Source organism: Gekko japonicus, unplaced genomic scaffold, assembly GCF_001447785.1.
Source record: "Gekko japonicus isolate JY-2015 unplaced genomic scaffold, Gekko_japonicus_V1.1 scaffold2993, whole genome shotgun sequence".
In the NCBI taxonomy this organism is placed as follows: Eukaryota; Metazoa; Chordata; class Lepidosauria; order Squamata; family Gekkonidae; genus Gekko; species Gekko japonicus.
Window position 1 is genome coordinate 18,330 of NW_015172103.1, and position 19,184 is coordinate 37,513.

Below are 19,184 nucleotides of genomic sequence, written 5' to 3' on the forward strand. Positions count from 1 at the left end.
CCCACCCCCGGTTCTGGCAGCGAGGCCCAAGCAGCTTGCATCCGCTGGGCCTCGCCAGTCTCCTCCCCGGCTCCTCCCCCACCCCTGGCTCCAATGCCTAAGTGGCTTGCAGCCACCAGGCCTCGCTGATCATCTTCTTCCCCCGGCTCCAGAGATCTCCTCCTCCACCACTGCTGAACTCCTCCTCCCTCCCCCTGCTCCTGCGGCGAGGCCTGAGTGGCTTCCAACCACCAGCCCGCCGCAGTTTACTTTGGGGGGGGGATTTAAATATCCCCCCGATATTTTTTTCAAGTTTTTAGATTTTTGTGCACACCTGGGGACTACCCCAAGTGTGCAGGAAAATCTCCCTGCCCCCCAGGTGCCCCCGATGTGCGGATTTAGTGATCCGCACACAGGGGGCGCCTTTCGCTATTAGTATATAGATAACCTTTCATTTTACAACTAATTTATTTTAAATTAAATTAAATTAAATGGAAATCTAATACACTAAGTACAGAAGAGAGGAAATCATACATTGTTTCCATTTGACAATGAACATATATAATTCTCAACATGACGCAATCCAGAAAGTGGAGCCAGGACAGACAAGACAGATCTTTCAGCAAACCTGAGAAAATTGCTCGGGTTGCAGAGAAATCTGAAATTTAAATACAAAATACTGGGGGGGGGGGTTTAAACCTCCCCATTATAGAAACAGCATCTATAGCATTAAGAAATGGCTGCTTTCTGTGGCTGCTACTAGGCAACCACAACAGTATTGCCAGACATCAAGCCTTGGTTTCTGTCAGTAAAAGGCTGTGGGAGGAGGCAGAGCTCTTCCCAGGGTTGTTTTGACCTTTGAGGGAAGACTCATCAGGCCATGCTGGGTAGCAGCCACCAGACAAAACTCACTACCATGCCGCTTGCATGACTTACCTAGGCCCAGGTGGCTGCTACTGTTCAACAGCAGCAGCAGCCCAGCTCTCAGCCTAACGGAGCTCACAGGCTGCCAGGCCTCCCAGTTCAGACACTCTCCACAACACACTTGAGCAGTGGCAGTTTGTTGAGATAGGCTTACTTTAGGAAACAGGCTCCGTGTCAGAACTGAGAAAAAGGCACGCAAAAGCCCCTATTATAGATAATACAAAATGCACCCCGCACCTCTCGCAGACGTCACCATTCAGCCCCTACGGTTGCTATGGCAACCCTGACAGAGATACGGCACCTCATCTATATCCAGGCCTGGCAAGAGAGTCTCCAAGGCCAGCTCCCTTGGGAACTAGCAGTGGGGCACAATCTTAAGGAAAGTGATGACTTCTACAGGCATCCACCCAAAACACCCAGGCACTCCCCCCTCAGGAATTCCCTCCCCCGTAAATGAAGGTGAAATGGGGGTGAGGAGAACGATGTGATGGGGAGAAAGGTCAGCTACCTATGAAGTAAGTAAATAACAAATACTGCGAAGAGAGGGCAAATAGAAGGTGGGCTGGTGGGTGAGCAGGAAAGAGACGAGGCAACAGGGAAAGTTGAGGGTAAGGAGGGCTGTCAAAAGGAGTAGCAGAGGCAACAGTGTGAGGAAGGGAGCACAGGGGAAAGTGATGTGCCCCCCGGCCATTCCTTGCAGGTTCTCCACCATGCAACTGACCCCAGCCCCCCTCCAGCACCAAGCAACAGGCCCTCTTTTTAAGGACGTCTGTGTAAACACGGGGGCTCCCACAGACTTGTAGAAACACCTCCTCTGTCTGTACCTGCCCCCCATGGTACAATGGGTTTTTTTTTAGTATTTTTCATATGTGACTGTGTGTGCAGCTGGAAGTCATGGCGACCTCTGGTGATGGACCCCTACTGGGGGCCTGGAGGATATTCAGAGGGGTGGCTGAAAAAAGCCTGCCCCCGCCTCCCACCTCTGGTATTTCACAGAGGTCTCCCATCCAAGGACTTGCCAGAGTCGACCCTGCTTAACTTCTGAGATCTGATAAGATCAGGCTTGCCTGGGCTATCTATGGTACAAATTTATTTTGCACTCTCAGGCCAGTTCAAAACTGTTCAATTTACATTATTTATATGAGCTCCGGATTCAGGATAGTTGGAGAGTAGGGATTTTAAATTTTAGCACCACAGAGTAGGCATAGCTTACACTAGCATGGACTGTATGAAACATTTTAATATTAACTGCCTACCACTGAGTTTGGTAAGCTCAAAGTTCCCTTATTTGGCACTGCCTGAAAATCCCAGAACTTCTAATTTAATATTTTAAATATATTACAGAATAGTAGCTTCCAACTAATCAACTACCTGTATATGAAACATAAAAATGCGTACTTCAGTGAGTGCAGATTTCCCCGATCACCCTTGTTTATACTTACAGCTTTACTGACGGCCATCCTCAGTTCTGCCACACCCCCAAACCTCTTGGTCAGGGCCCTGGTCACGGGTTTGTAGGCCATAGGGATGACCTCAATAGGGATCCCTTTCTTCCACTGCTCTCCAAGGCTTTTTGACTTCTTTCTGTAGGAACATAAGTTAAAACAGAAGTTGCATTCATATTATGGCAAACAGCACACTTTTTAGTTTTACTACATTTATATGCTTAATTCTGGCAAAGCATTAAAGTACATTGCAGTTTGAACTGACAGTTTACAATCTGAGAAACACAACACAAAAAGAAGGAAGACAGGGGGACTACGAACTCAAAATATCAACTCCTTCATGATCCTGATAAAGTCACATAATGGAACTGCAAGACACATTCTGAAAAGGGAGGAAACTTAGAATCATAGAGTTGGAAGAGACCTCCAAGGTCATCTAGTCCAACCCCCTGAACACAGCAGGAAATTCACAAATTCTTCTGACTGAATTTTAACCTGTTGGTTCTGGTCTGACCTTCTGGGGAAACAGAAAACAACTCCGCACCGTACTATATATGACAGCCCTTCAAGTACTTGAATGTGGTTATCATATCACCTCTCAGTCGTCTCCTCTCCAGGCTACTGTCAGAACCCACAGCTTACAATGAAGTACACGCATTCAGGAACGGTTATACTTTTATTGCAAAGCTATAGATGCAGTAACACAGGCAGAACAGCAGAGACAGGAATGCAATAGCAATTACCAAGACACAGAACGAACTCCCCAACCCCCATGGCAGCATAGCTGACAGCTACACATACCCATCTCCTTCAACCTTTCCTCATTGGACTTGGTCTCCAGACCCCTCACCATCTTTGTTGTCCTCCTCTGGACACCTTCCAGCTTGTCTATATCTTTCTTAAACTGCGGTGCCCAAAACTGAACACAAAACTTCAGGTGAGGTCTAACCGGAGCAGAGTAAAGTGGTACCATCACTTCGCGTGATCTGGTCACTATTCTTCTGTTGATACAGCCCCAAAATACATTTGTCTTTTAAGCAACCGCATCACACTGCTGAGTCATGTTAAGTATATGGTCTACTAAGACCCCTAGATAATTCTTGCACATACTACTGCCAAGACAACTCTACTCCAACCTATAATTATGCTTTTTTTTTAAATAAAAACTTTATTAACTTTGAATAATACAAGAAACAACCAAGGAATACAACAAAAAATCCAAAAACATAGAAAAACTGAACAGTAATTAGTCTATTGTTGGTAATGTGAAGAACTATATACACAAATCACAAAAGAGGAACAATAAGGTTCAACAATAAGGTTCTACTGGGAATGAAAAATTAAAACATGGTACATGTTGAGATAACGAGTCTGTAAGAGGAAACCACAAAACTGCCACAGAAGAAGATGTTGTGCATTGTCTGAATTCGACGGGTTAAGTTGCCATGTCATCTTTTCCATAACTGAGATGTCCCAGACCTTCCTATGCCAGGAAGAGAGTGCAGAGGAGGTTTTTGGTCTTTCCAAGTTGATGCCATAACTGTTTTAGCTGCTGCAAATAATGACACTGCCAATTCTTTCCTAGCTACTGGGATTATAATTCCATGTCAATGATTTAAGAGCACAAATTCTGGGTTAAGTGGCAGTTGATAACTCACTATTTGAGAAATTTGTTGGGTTATGAAAAGCCAAAAAGTTTGTATCTGTGAACAGAGCATAAGGATGTAAGATAAGCCAATGTTGGATCAGGCCAATGGCCCATCTAGTCCAACACTCTGTCACACAGTGGCCAAAAATACCAGGTGCCATCAGGAGGTCCATCAGTGGGGCCAGGACACCAGAAGTCCTTCCACTGTTGCCCCCTCCCCCGAGCACCAAGAATACAGAGCTCTTACCCCAGATCGAGAGTTCCTATCTATACCTTGTGGCTAATAGCCACGGATGGACCTCTGCTCCATATGTTTATCTAGTTCCCTCTTGAAGACGTCCATGCTTGTAGCCGCCACCCCCTCCTGTGGCAGTAAATTCCATGTGTTCATCACTCTTTGGGGGAAGAAGGACTCCACCAGCAATGAAAATACGAAGCTGGAATACTTTCCAGCAATAGGCTTTAATTCTTGGATTAATATGATTTAATTTCAAAGGTATGTAGTACCATCTTGCTAAAAATTTAAAGGGTTGATATTTCATATTCAGTGCTCTGGTTGTAAAAATTGGAGTTTGCCACATTTGTTGCCATTGTGAAGGATTCTCCAGATTCCTTATGCCGTTGTTCTGCAACACCATTCTGATCTCTCTTTGTTCTGTAAGATGTTTCAACTGAAAATATTGAAACCATGGCAAAGAAGTACCACTTTTAGCTTCCAGTTCATTTTTTGGAAGAATAATGCCATGATGTGTAATATCTATCAGCCTAGTCATATTTGTTTTCTGCCAAAATTTAAAACGTTTGCCTTTCAACCCAGGTTCAAACCGGGGTTGTTTAGAGAACGTAGTGAGAGGTGATACGTAAGGAGATAACAGTTGTCTCCTTCTGTCTCATACTTTTATAGTAGCCGTTAAAAAGACAATATGTTGCATGGCAGTTGGTCTATAATGTGGTTAGTTCCGGAAGGGTAAAGGTGCAAGCATAGGATGGCTCTATATCTAACCAAGTTGGTGAATTTGAAGAAGACAACGTTCGTACTATGTCTGATAAACATACTGAGTTATGGTATAATTTTAAATCAGGATAATTGAGTCCTCCTGCAACTGTAGGTTGTCTTAGAGCCAGTTTGGTGTAGTGGTTAAGTGTGCGGACTCTAATCTGGGAGAACCGAGTTTGATTCCCCACTCCTCCACTTGCACCTGCTGGATGACCTTGGGCAAGCCGTAGTTCTGATAAGAGCTGTCCTTGAAAAGGAGCAGTTCCTGTCAGAGCTCTCTCAGCTACCTCCCAGGGTGTCCATTGTGGGGAGGGGAAGGGAAAGGAGTTTGTAAGCTGCTTTGAGATTCCTTTGGGTAGTGAAGGGTGGGGTATAAATCCAATCTCTTCTTCTTCTTAATGTGTGGAGGCTGAGTCTTGCTCTTTTTGAGTTCCAAATAAAGTTATTAAGAGCTTTTTGCCAAATATCATTTAAGGGGTACTGATATTGGCAGAGTTCTAAATAAAAACATATATTTAGGCAATATTAAAGAACAATTAAGGTCTATTTTTTCTGGCCAGGTAAGTATTTTGTTATTCTATTGTCTGAGTTGCGAAATGGTTGAGAGGTTTAGTTTAGTAAAACTAGTTTTTAAAAGGTTGTTTAGATCTAAAGGAATATTTATACCAAGATGGGTCCATTTATTATTTACCCATTTGTATGAGAATGTATCTTGAATTTGTTTCTTGGTGTTAGGGGTCAAATTGATAGGATACAGTTTGGCCATATTTCCAGTTTACATGTTAATCAGCATAAATCCAAATTGTTGTAACACGCTTTCTACTGCTTTTAGAGAGGTTTGTGGATTTGAGCGATATAATCGTACGTTGTCCGCAAACTGATTTTGTACTGAAGGTTGCCAGTTGTTATACTTGAAATACATTGGTTATTACAAATGGTATTAGCAAAGGGTTCAATCGCTAAAGCAAATTGCCAGTTTGGTGTAGGGGTTAAGTGTGCGGACTCTAATCTGGGAGAACCGGGTTTGATTCCCCACTCCTCCACTTGCACCTGCTGATGTGACCTTGGGTCAGTCACAAGCTCTGGCACAGCTGTCCTTGAAAAAGAGCCGTTTGTGTCAGAGTTCTCTCAGCCCCACCCACCTCACAGGGTGTCTGTTGTGGGGAGGGGAAGGGAAAGAAGTTTGTAAGCCGCTCTGAGACGCCAAGTGAAGGGCGGGGTATAAATCCAATCTCTTCTTCTTCTCTTCTTCAAATAATAAAGAGGACATTGGGCACCCTTGCCTCTACCCCATGTTAATGAAAAATCTAAAGAAGTTAAACCGTTGCTTTTATTTGGGCCTTTGGATTACAGTACATTAAAGCAATTGTGCACTTAAATTTGTCCCCAAAGTTCATCGCATTTAAGAGCTCTTGTAAATATTTCAGTTCCAATTTATCAAAAGCTTTTTCAATATCTAAAGCTTGTATTTGAGACCAGCTGAGCTCTGAGCAGGAGCAGGAGAGAGAGCTGTGAGAGAGGTGAGTGGGTTTCTTTTACTTGCTTTCAGCTGAGAGAATTCAGCTAAGGATATTTTGTGGGAAAACTGTGTTTAGCAGTGTGTGGAAGCACTTAGAGTTCTTGCAGAGTCCTGGCTGATTGAGTGTGGGAGAGGAACGGGCACTGTTTGACTGGGATTGCCTGTAATTGAGAGGAAGTGGAAGGGGCATTGTTTTGCCTGTGATTGAGTGCCTGGGTGAATTTGAATTTGAATAGCTGCTGCCTGACCTCTGCTGGGGGAGGCCTCTATTTAAGGAAACACCTTGGCAGAGGCACGAGCCTCTGGCACGAGCCGAAGGGTGAGCTAAAGGGCTCTTTGCCTGTGGCTCTTAGCCTAGGGACTCTTAGACTAGGGGCGCTGTAAGAAGCCCAAAAAGAGCCAGAAAGACAAGGCCCTAGGCTCTTTGTCTTTCCCGTAAAATAATTTGACTTGATAACAAAACCCACATAAATACCAAGGGTTTAAAAGGGGGATTATATTTATTTATTTTAAAAGAATTATGAAGCCAGAATGCCAGCAGGGGGTTGGGGGCTATCCAGTGTTTTGCACGGAGTGTCACATGTATGACTATCTGCCCACTGGGCAGAAGTCTTGGGTGTGTCCTCGGTGCAAGGAGCTCCTGGTTCTCAGGGAACGTGTGTGCTCCCTTGAGGCCAAGGTGGCTGACCTGGAGAAGCAGAGACAGTCAGCTAGGCACACAGAAAAGACTCTCGGGGACTTGTTAGCTTCGTCCCACTCTGGATCTGGCAGCCCCGCTGCTGTCAGGGAGCATGAGGGTCTAGGGGAAACAGGGCACCATGCTGAGGATAAGGGGAATGTGCCCTCAGAAGGGACCTCTTCCCCAGCTGGTGAGCGGCTCTCCTTTTGCACCAAGGAACCATCCCTGAGCAGGGTGGGAGGGGGGCTCTTGGTAGTGGGTGATTCGATCCTTAGGCAGGTAGACAGCTGGGTGGCGAACCCGCGTACTGACCGTATGGTGACTTGCCTGCCTGGTGCGAAGGTAGCGGACATTACGCGTGTTTTAGATAGGCTGGTAGATAGTGCTGGGGAGGAGCCAGTGGTCGTGGTGCATGTCGGCACCAACGATGTGGGGAAATGCAGTCGTGAGGTCCTGGAGGAGAAATTTAGGCTGCTGGGCAGGAAACTTAGGTCCAGGACCTCCAAGGTAGCCTTCTCAGAAGTGTTACCTGTTCCACGCGCAGGGCCGGAGAGACAGGCAGAGATCAGGAGTCTCAATGCGTGGATGAGACGATGGTGTAGGGGGGAAGGGTTCAGGTTTGTTAGGCACTGGGATACTTTTTGGAACAAGAGGGAGCTGTACAGGCGAGACGGTCTCCACTTGTCCCGAGAAGGAACCAGGCTGCTGGCACTTAAAATCAAAAAGGTGGCAGAGCAGCTTTTAAACTGAATATTGGGGGAAAGCCGACAGGAGATGAAAAGTCTCTGGTTCGGGTTGGCTCATCTGAGAGAGGTGAGGGGGTACCGGTTGCTTTTCTACAGGGAGGTGGATTGAAATTGTCCACAGAGGCCATGGCTGGTGACATGGACTGCCGGACAACGACTCGAGATAGCAAGAGGAAGGATGCAGGCTTAACTTGTAAGGGAAATTACAGCTGTTTCTATACAAATGCTAGAAGTGTCCGAGGTAAAATCGGGGAGTTGGAGTGCTTGGTGTCGGAGGGAAAAATAGACATTGTGGGTATTTCTGAAACTTGGTGGGATGAGGAAAATCAGTGGGACACAGTGATTCCCGGTTATATATTATATCGGAAGGATAGGGGGGGAAGGGTTGGAGGTGGGGTAGCTCTGTATGTCAGAGAGGGTATAAAGTCTAGAAAGATTGAGAGGCTAAGTGAATTGGATTCGCTTCTGGAAGTTCTATGGGTTGAAATAGGGGGGCCAAAAGGAAACTTAACACTGGGAGTTTGTTATCGCCCACCAGATCAAAAGATAGAGGAGGATTATAAAATGATGAATGCCTTAAAGATAGCAACTAGACAAAAACACTGTGTAATAATAGGTGATTTTAACTACCCACACATTGATTGGGTCAATATGTGTTCTAGTCGGGAAAAAGAGATTGAGTTTCTAGACACTCTAAATGACTGTGCTATGGAGCAGATGGTCACGGAACCTACCAGGGGAGAGGCGATCCTTGATTTGGTCCTAAGTAACACTCAAGACCTGGTGAGAGATGTAAAAGTGATTGCACCGCTTGGAAACAGTGATCATAATGTTGTTGAGTTCATCATTTGTACAAATAGAGAATTGGCCAAAAAGACTCACACAACCATTTTTAACTTTAAAAGGGGTAATTTCTCTGATATGAGGGGACACGTGGGGAGGAAACTGAAAGGAAAAGTAGAAAGGGTCAAAACAATTGGGGAAGCTTGGGATCTATTTAAAACTACGATCCTAGAAGCTCAAAAAATATATATTCCGCAGGTTAGGAAAGGCACAAACAGGTATAGGAAAAAGCCTGCATGGTTAACAAACAGAGTAATGGAGGCTGTAAAAAGTAAAAAGAATTCCTTTAAGCAGTGGAAAGCTAGTCACAGTGAGGCTGATAAAACGGAACACAGGCTATGGCAAATAAAATGCAAGTCTGAGGTCAGGCAGGCAAAAAGGGAATATGAGGAGCATATAGCAAAAAACGTAAAAACCAACAATAAAACTTTCTTCAAATACATTAGAAACAGGAAACCAGCCAGGGAGGCAGTGGGGCCCTTGGACGACCAAGGGGTAAAAGGAGTATTGAAGGATGATAGGGAAATGGCTGAGAAGCTAAATGCATTTTTTGCCTCCGTCTTCACTGTGGAAGATGAGAAGTGCTTGCCCACTCCAGAACCACTGATTTCAGGAGGGGTGTTGGAAGACCTGAGTCAGATTGAGGTGATGAGAGAGGAGGTCCTAAAACTGATAGACAACTTAAAAACTGAAAAATCACCAGGCCCAGATGGCATACATCCGAGAGTTCTGAAAGAACTCAAATGTGAACTTGTAGATCTCCTGACAAAGATATGTAATCTTTCCTTAAAATCTGCCTCCATTCCTGAGGATTGGAAGGTAGCTAATGTCACTCCCATCTTTAAAAAGGGTTCCAGAGGAGATCCGGGAAATTACAGGCCAGTCAGTCTGACGTCGATACCGGGTAAATTGGTGGAAACCATTATTAAGGAAAGAATTAGTAGGCACATAGATGAACAAAACCTATTGAGGCAGACTCAGCACGGTTTCTGTAAGGGAAGATCTTGTCTCACTAACCTGTTAGTGTTCTTTGAGGGGGTGAACAAACATGTGGACAAGGGGGATCCAATAGATATTATTTACCTTGACTTCCAGAAAGCTTTTGATAAAGTTCCTCATCAAAGGCTCCTAAGTAAGCTCAAAAATCATGGGATAGAAGGACAAGTCCTTTTATGGATCAAAAACTGGCTAGTTCATAGAAAACAGAGAGTGAGTGTAGGTGGGCAATTTTCTCAGTGGAGGGTGGTAAGCAGTGGGGTACCGCAGGGATCAGTACTTGGTCCACTGCTTTTTAACTTGTTCATTAATGATTTGGAGATGGGAGTAAGCAGTGAAGTGGCTAAATTTGCGGATGATACAAAGTTGTTCAGGGTGGTGAAAACCAGTGAGGATTGTGAGGCACTCCAAGGGGATCTGTCAAGGATGGGCGAGTGGGCGTCAACATGGCAAATGGGGTTCAATGTGGCCAAGTGCAAGGTGATGCACATTGGAGCCAAAAATCCTAAATATAAATACACATTGATGGGGTCTGAACTGGCAGAGACTGAGCAAGAGAGAGATCTTGGAGTTGTAGTGGATAACTCACTGAAAATGTCGAGACAGTGTGTGACTGCAATAAAGAAGGCCAATGCTATGCTGGGGATTATTAGGAAGGGTATTGAAAACAGATCAGCCAATATAATAATGCCCCTATATAAATCAATGGTGAGACCTCATTTGGAATACTGTGTGCAGTTCTGGTCACCACACCTTAAAAAGGATATTATAGCTTTGGAAAAAGTGCAGAAAAGGGCAACTCGAATGATAAAAGGGTTGGAACACTTTCCCTATGAGGAAAGGTTAAAGCGCTTAGGGCTCTTTAGCTTGGAGAAAAGACGACTGAGGGGTGACATGATCGAGGTTTATAAGATTATGCATGGGAAAGAGCAGGTAAAGAAAGAGGTACTTTTCTCCCTTTCTCACAATACAAGAACTCGTGGGCACTCCATGAAACTGCAGAGCGGTCGGGTTAGAACGGATAAAAGGACGTCCTTCTTCACCCAAAGAGTGATTAACACTTGGAATTCACTGCCACAGGAAGTGGTGGGTGCTACAAGCATGGATGGCTTCAAAAGGGAATTAGATAAGCATATGGAGCAGAGGTCCATCAGTGGCTATTAGCCACAAGGTATAGCTAGGGGCTCTGGGGCAAGTGATGCTCTGTCTTCTTGGTGCTTGGGGGGGGTCAACAGTGGGAGGGCTTCTAATGTCCTGGCCCCACTGCTGGACCTCCTGATGGCACTGGTATTTCTGGCCACTGTGTGACACAGAGTGTTGGACTGGATGGGCCTTTGGCCTGATCCAACATTGGCGTCTCTTATGTTCTTATTATTACTTTTAGTTGGTGTGTTTTGCTAAAACTAATTATATTTAAAGTTTTGTGTGTGCTATCAAGCAATATGGCAATTGGGCAAAAAGCCCATCTGATCAGAATGTACATATTTAGTAATAAATGTATTAAGCCTATTAACTAAAATTGCTGCGAAGATTTTTGCATCGGTATTTAATAAAGATATTGGTCTATATGAGCCTAAATTGGAGAGGGCCTTTCCTTATTTTGGAGTAACTATAATCTTAGATTCAGTCCAGGATTTAGGCAGGAAACCATCTTACAATATGCAATTGCAAGTTTCAGTTACGGGGGATGCGAGTTGGGCCATAAATACTTTATAAACTTCCTTTTAGAAGTTTATATATATAAACTTATATATAAATATATAAAAAATAAAATCTGGGGTTTCGTATAAATCTTTGATTTAACTTCTGTATTACCTTATACAATAATTGTTTAAAGTATTATCTTTTTGAGTCACCATGTATTTTTCATTATAGTTAGATATACATTTTATTATTTATTCTTATACAATTGTTTTGTCAATATTGTTCAATTATTATAGTCTTTTAACCAACTGTAGAATCTTGCCCATGTGTTTTCAAAGCTTGTTTCATCTCATCCTCTGAGAATTAAAGTTAATTTATCCATTGTGGCAGTCTTGAATATTTTGTTTATAGTTTCTTCTTTTGAGGATATTTCTTTCTTCCTCCAATATTTGGCATATAAAATCCTTGCAGTAGTTACTGCACGTGTAATAAAAGTCTTTTTTTTTACACTTTTGTGGAATTATATTCAAAAGAAATAATTCAGTTATAAAAGGTATGGTATATTTCAACATTTTTGTAGCATTTAATGAATCCATGCCCCAAAATGTTTAACTCTATCACAAGTCCACCACATATGAAAAAATGAACCAACATTCTTTTGACATTTCCAATAATCATTTGGTAAATCAGGATAAAACATTGCTAATTTATCTGGAGTCATATACCATTTATTAAACATTTTATAAATATTTTCTTTATATGAAATTGCTTTCGTAATTTTTATATTTGTTTTCCATACCTGTGAATACTTTATAAAATTCAGCAGGTAAGAAATCTGTCCCTACCTGGAGTTTTCTTTTTTAGATTTTTTATACCTTCTGTTACCTCTTGCAAAGTGACTGGTTCTTCTATCAACAATCTCTGTTCTAAATCGATTTTTTGAACAACATTTGGTGCATTTAGAAAATTTAAAATCGATTCAGAGCTAGGATTATCTGAATAGTATAAAGATTTGTAATACTTGGTAAATGTCTCTAATATTGCCATAGAGTTTGTGAGTAATTCTCCTTGGGGGTTTCAAACAATATTAATAAATTTGGATGAGCTTTGTTGCTTTATTTCCATGACAGAAGCCTAAGTGATTGTGAACTTTTAAACCAATATTTATGCTTTAAATATATTAAATTCTTTTGAATTTGGGATACTTCCAAACTATCTAGTGCTTCGCGCTCAGCTTGGTGTTTGCAATATACTTTTTTACTCCCAATTTGTTTATGAAGAGTTTCTAGTTGCTTGATTTTTGTAACCAGTTCTGATTTATAATGTTCTTTTTCCTTCTTATAGCAAGAAGCCAAAGAAATAATTTTGCCCCAAACGACAGCCTCCATTGCGTCCCAGCAAATGTCTGGTGAAACTTCAGCGTTTTTATTAATTTCAAAGTACTGATTGATGTCCTGTATCATTTCTTTTTAATTTAATTTTTATTAACGTTTTTTATATTACTCAAACGCACAAGAAAAAACAATACAATCCATAACTAACGATGAACCTTAACAATATAAACTAGGTGGTTGTCTCAACACAATATTATTTATCTTTAGTTATCACAGGTTCCTGTGTAAGTTTAACCAAGAAGAAGTATGTATAACTAACGGATAAATCTCTTCCTATAATCCAGATAAACATTACAAACAAGTAAATATTTCCTTATATTTAACAGGCATATGACATAAAGGTGATGAGTGTGTATTGTGGGTATAATCCAGAAATGGTGCCCATTTGGCCAGTAGGTTTGTAGTAAGTCCTTGTTCTTCAATCCATTTTATGGAATCCGATAATTTTGTCCACTGTCAATAGGTCCCATAATTTTGTGAACCATCTTCCACTGGAACTGGCATCCTTCCAGCTAGATGCTATTAGAGTCTTGGCTGCTGAAAGCATAGTGGAGATTAGTTCTTGTCGTATTTTGGGTATCGTATTGTCTGTCCAGAGATCCAACAAAATTAATTCTGGGGTTTTCGTAATCTCATAACTCCTTATATCCTTAACGTACATAATTATTTTCTCCCAGAATTCTTTTACTATGCAACAATCCCACCAAAAATGTAAAAAGGAGCCAGGTTCGCCACATTTCCTCCAACAAAGTGGTAAGTGGGGGAAATATGGTGTACTTTGCTGGGGGTAGTGTACCATCTCATCATCAATTTAAATGCCTGCAGTCTTATAGGAATAGATCTAGATGTGAGGGATGACGAAGCCCAAATCTTTTTCTAATCACTTTCAGTTATGGAATTGTTGCAGTCTGCTTGCCAACTTATTTGATATTGCAATGGTTGGGTCAGAATCGATTCCACTAAAATTTTATATAAGGATGAGATAATACTTTTGAGATGCAATTGAATAGTTTTTAAACACTGTTCAAAGGTTGTAAGCGGGCGACATAGTCCTGTACGATAATAATCTGAGCAATAAAGAGAGTGAAGTTGGTGGTATTCCAACCATGGTATGTGACATGAGTGTTTTTGTTCCAGGTATTCCCTATGTGCTAAATTAGGCCCTTGTTGTACATCAACAAAGCGAGTGAGGTTGTTGTGCTTCCATACTTCAAAAATACCTGGTAAGTATGCAGGAGTGAACCATGATTGTTCTATAAATGTACTCATTGGGGAAGGTGGGAGTGCTAGTATTTTTTTTCCTTTTATCCCAGATTTTAAAAATAGTACTTAGGAATTGATTTTGGATAATATCTTTAGGCCTATGAGAAGGAAGTTCCCACAAAAGACTTTGAAATTTATGGTCTGTCACATACATACTTTCAACGTGTTTCCAATCACTATTAAAGCTATTACTATATGTTTTTAAAAGACCCACCAGAATAACTGCTTCGTGGTAGAAAACCAAATCCGGTAATGCTAGTCCACCGTTATAGATGGGTTTTTTCAATGTATTGTAGCTAATCCTAGGTTTGGGTGAATTCCAGATGAATGTTGAGATGGCTTTCTGCCAATCTTTGAAATATGCCTTAGGGATGTCAATAGGGATTGCTCGCATTAAATATAAAATTTTGGGAAAGAAAAAAGTTTTAACAATCTGTAATTTTTCCATCCAGGAGGACATTACTGAGGCTTGTTTCCAATGTGGTTTTTCTATTAGGTGTTTGAAGGAGAGAAAATTAACCTTCAAGTGTACATTTCGAGAAATTAATACTGCCACACCTCTAGACTTGGATGTGCCTGATGCTACTTTTTTTTGGCCCCCCAAAGAGGATTTTTTTAATTTCATTTTTATAAACACTACATACTATAACAGAAATAGGGTAGGGGACTACACTAGGGACAAAGTAAAGATACCCACTAATACCTAAAAACCCAAGAGAGGAGATCTTCTAATCAGTTTATACAAAACATCAAGTCTTCATCCCACTAGCCCCTTTACAAACTGAGTGAAGTATATATCATTAACTTTTTAAATTTTTACATTCAACTATTGTTAAGAAATATCCCCAAGCATCAAATTTTTAACTTTTTTCAAAGGCACAACTCAGAGTCCTTCAGCCTTCACTTCTCCTTGCCCCGTCTCTTCCGCAACTTATAAGGACTTTTAGGAGCTGCTGCACCTTTCTCAGAAAGAGAGTCCTTCCCGGAAGAATCCGAGTCTAGCTCGCCCACTGGACTTACTGCCCTCTTCTTCTTTTTCTTCCTCCTCTGGCCCTCCCATCTGGACTCTTAGAAATTCCCGAACTTCCAGAAAAGAGTCAATCTTTTCTTTTTTATCCTTGATTTTGAAGGTGATGCCTTCTGGAGTTAGCCATCTATATCCAATTGAATTTGTCTGAAGAAAGAGAATAAGCTCTTTATACGTCTTTCTCCTTTGCCTTATTTCAAATGGAATGTCTTTGAGAACTTTAATGACATTCTCCCCCACTTTCAGGGGTACTCCAGATACAGCTTTGAGGATTGCATCCCTCACATGCCTCTTCGAGAATCTAACGACAATTTCCCCAGGCAGATTATTTTTCTTTATATATCCTGAATATGACCTATAGGCCACATCCACATCGCTTATCAGCTGTTCCACCTTTATCTCTGTCACTGGGGCCAATATTTCAGTCATTAGTTCCTTTAGATTCTCACCCGTAGACTCTGGCATGCCCTGGAAGCGAAGAATCATATTCGCCTTTTCCATTTGTAGTTGTAGCAATTGCTTTTCTGTGGAGACTTGCTTCTTTTCCAGTTGTTTTACTTTCTTCTTCACCTTTTGTGCAGTGGCATCCACTTCTTTCACCTTCTCAGCTGTTTGGTTCATCATTTTCAGAGTCTCGCTTATCTGGTTTTGCTGAGCGGTGACGCATTGGGTCATTTTATTCATCTGCTCTTTGAAGTTATTCATCTAGTCCATTAGAGGGCGCATGGATTCTGCCAAAATCATTGCCAGCTCATTGGTTCCTTCCAGTTTTGGGCTCTCCATTCCTTTCCTTTCGAAAGCTTCTCCTTTTCTGTCCTCCTTCCCGCCATGTTTTTCGAGTTGTTTACTTTCGCAAATTTTTGAAAGTCTCTGAATATGCGCTTAAACGCTCAAACACTTCTCGGTAAGTACTTCTCAACAGTTTTAGCCGTTTATTCTTCCACTCTCCCCCTCATTCGCTCAAGAATTCGTGCGCATGGGAGGCATCCCTCCTCCGCTCACCTTATTCTCTGCTGCGTAGCTCGGGTAGGGAGCTTTCTTTTCTCTTTAAATCTGCGCTTAAACGACTCACGTTCATAATCGGTCCTTGGACCTCGTTTACTTTTGGTTTTAGACACTCGATCTCCTGCGCTTGCCCCGGTTAGTGTTGCTTAAGTCCATTCTGTCTCTCATAGACCGAATAGACAAAGTCCTATAAATCATAAGTTACTTAAACCACACAGGCCATCTTAACCATGGCAAAATTATATTTATGGCTCTAAATGTTAAAAGCAAGCTTAAAAAATTGAAAGAGCCATATTATGACTTATCTAGATTAACTGTTGTTCATTTATCACATACCACCAAGTAAACCGTATTAAATTCAGAAGAACTGTAACAAAAAAATGCACAGGCACACCTGCCACATTGATCCTTTTAAATGGGAGGGAGGCATTCAACCCCTTGGTTTTGCTCTCCCTTACTCTGGAGCTGGGGGGAGCAAAACCAAGGGGTTTGAAGTCTTCCTCTCATTTAAATTGAGAGCCAGTTTGGTGTAGTGGTTAGGAGTGTGGACTGTAATCTGGAAGAACCGGGTTTGATTCCCCACTCCTCCTCCATATGCAGCTGCTGGTGTGACCCTGGGTCAGTCACAAGTTCTCTCAGAGCTATTCTCTCAAGGGCAGTTTTCTCAAGAGCTCTCTCAGCCCCACCCCCCTGAAAGGGTGTCTGTTGTGAGGAGGCGAAGGGAAAGGAGTTTGTAAGCCGCTCTGAGACTCCTTTGGGTAGTGAAGGGCCATGGGGTATGAATCCAATCTCTTCTCTTCTTCTAAAAGGATCAGCTGACAGGCGGACCCTGTCATGCTGATCTTTTCAAATGGGGGGGGAGCCGTTTCAGCCCTCCCTTTCACTCCCCCCCTCTGGAGCAGGGGGAAGCGAAAGGGACTGCTCAAATGGTTTCCTGGCATTTCAGGCTTACAGAGGACGGGTGCACCTGCCTTGCTGTCAGACTGAAATGGAACTTCTCCCTGTTTCCAAGGGGTGGAAAGAGAAATGGACCCACACAAATGGATGTCAGACATTTCAGGCTGAGAGAGGACAGGCACACCCAACTGCTGTCAGACTGAAATGGCCGGTTGTCAGCTGTTAGGTTTAAATACAGTTCGGTTTGGTAAAGCTGAAAGCTCCCGCTTTTATTCAGGCTCAGCTTATTAGAGAATCTGATTCAGCTGAATAAATACCTCCAAAATACCAATAAAGTATTTTTCGGGAATTTATTTGGTTCGGCTTATACTGAACACACACCCCTACTCTACACAGTATTTTTTCCAAATGAGGCTGCGCCATAGATCTATACAGGGGGCATTACAACATTGGCCATTTTCTTCTCAATCCCTTTCCTATTAATCCCTAACACAGAAGTTGCCTTTTCCACCACTGCAGCACCCTGGGCTGACCCTTTCAGTTTGATGCCAGGGAATGTATTGCTGGCTGCTAGTGTAGACAGCTTTAAAAGGGAGTTAGACAGACTGTATGAATGTTTAAAGACATACATCACAGTAAGCAAAATTCAACACAAAAAGTTCTAAATTAGACAGGCCATGGACGTGGCCAATAGCTCTGAATAACTGAAAAACAAGGCTTGAAGTATTATGTATCTACTGAAGAAAAGAAGGCAGATACTGATTTACATTGATTATAAGCATAAAAACACAAACAAGTTAATATACACCTCACTCTTCGCCTCCTCAAGAAAGCATTATCTTTTACCTGTAATCAGCAATAATAACTAAGCATTTTGCATAGCCAGCAACAATCTTCTCCTGAGTCAGGCAGCCCCTGGAGGAAAACAAGCCCAGCAGATGTGGTCAGCCTGGATGCTCAGAAACTCCTGCTTATGCATACTTTTTTTTAATCGCTAACATTAATTCATGCTTAATGCATCCAAATATGTCCATTTTCAGTAACTGGCAAGCGTATTGGGCTGTTCAATAAAAATGGTAATGAAATCTTGCCACCAAGAGGACAGGCAGCTACAAAGGAATGATGGTGTCACCAAGGGAGAGATAATGTCACCTATGACCTCCAGCCAGACATCCTGGAGTGCGAAGTCAAATGGGCCTTAGAAAGCAATACTAACAACAAAACTAGTGGAGATGACGGTATCCCAGCTGAGCTATTCAAAGTCCGAAAAGATGATGCTTTTAAAGTGCTGCACTCAATATGCCAGCAAATTTGGAAAATGCAACAGTGGCCACAGGATTGGAAAAGGTCAGTTTACATGCCAGTCCCAAAGAAAAGCAATGCCAAGGAATGTTCAAACTATCACACAATTGCACTCATTTCACATGCTAGCAAAGTCATGCTCAAGATCCTACAAGCCAGGCTTCAGCAGTACATGGACAGAGAACTGCCAGAAGTACAAGCTGGCTTTCGAAGAGGTAGAAGAACTAGAGAGCAAATTGCCAACATTCGCTGGATTGTGGAGAAAGCAAGGGAGTACTAGACTACCCTAAAGCCTTCGATTGTGTGGATCACAACAAACTGTGTCATGTCCTTAAAGAGATGGGAGTACTAGACCACCCCACATGTCTCCTGAGAAACCTGTATAAGGGTCAAGAAGCGACAGTTAGAACCTTCCACCAGGCCTTTGGGTAGGAGCCGCCGCCACCACCTTCGCTATACCATCCTCGATGTACCATCCACCTACCAGATTCCATGGAGGTGGTTCAGTCTGATTGCTTTGGGGCGCTCCCACTATTAAGTCCGTGGGTCGCAAACATGAGTTGCTGAGCATCTTGTATAAAGTATAGATTGTATAGATTTGAAGCACCAGTTTTATTGTATATGTAAAATTGTTTTATTGTTTTACTATTTTAAATATTGTTGTTAGTAGGGATGTGCATTTCGGGATCCCGAACCGAAAAAAAGCCGAAAATAACGTTTTTCGGCTTTTTTCGGCTTTTGCAATCCCGAAATGGCTTCCTATGCGTTTTTCCGAATCCCGAAAAAATTCAGGAATCCCGAAAAAATTCGGGTCCATTATAACCAATGGGGCCATTGAAGTCAATGGCAAAAAACCTCTTGAAACTTTGCGGGGGG

The 19,184-nt window shown here is 42.3% G+C and overlaps 1 protein-coding gene across 1 annotated transcript in view; it reads right to left on the reverse strand.

Moving 5' to 3' along the window:
* RPIA (ribose 5-phosphate isomerase A) overlaps positions 1-19,184 on the reverse strand; it is a 49,312-nt gene that overhangs the window by 14,720 nt on the left and 15,408 nt on the right. The window contains exons 6-7 of the mRNA XM_015420951.1: positions 17,853-17,921; positions 2,346-2,487 (exon numbers count right to left, since the gene is read on the reverse strand). Coding sequence (XP_015276437.1) covers positions 2,346-2,487; positions 17,853-17,921 — 211 coding nt within the window. The remainder of the gene's footprint in view (positions 1-2,345; positions 2,488-17,852; positions 17,922-19,184) is intronic.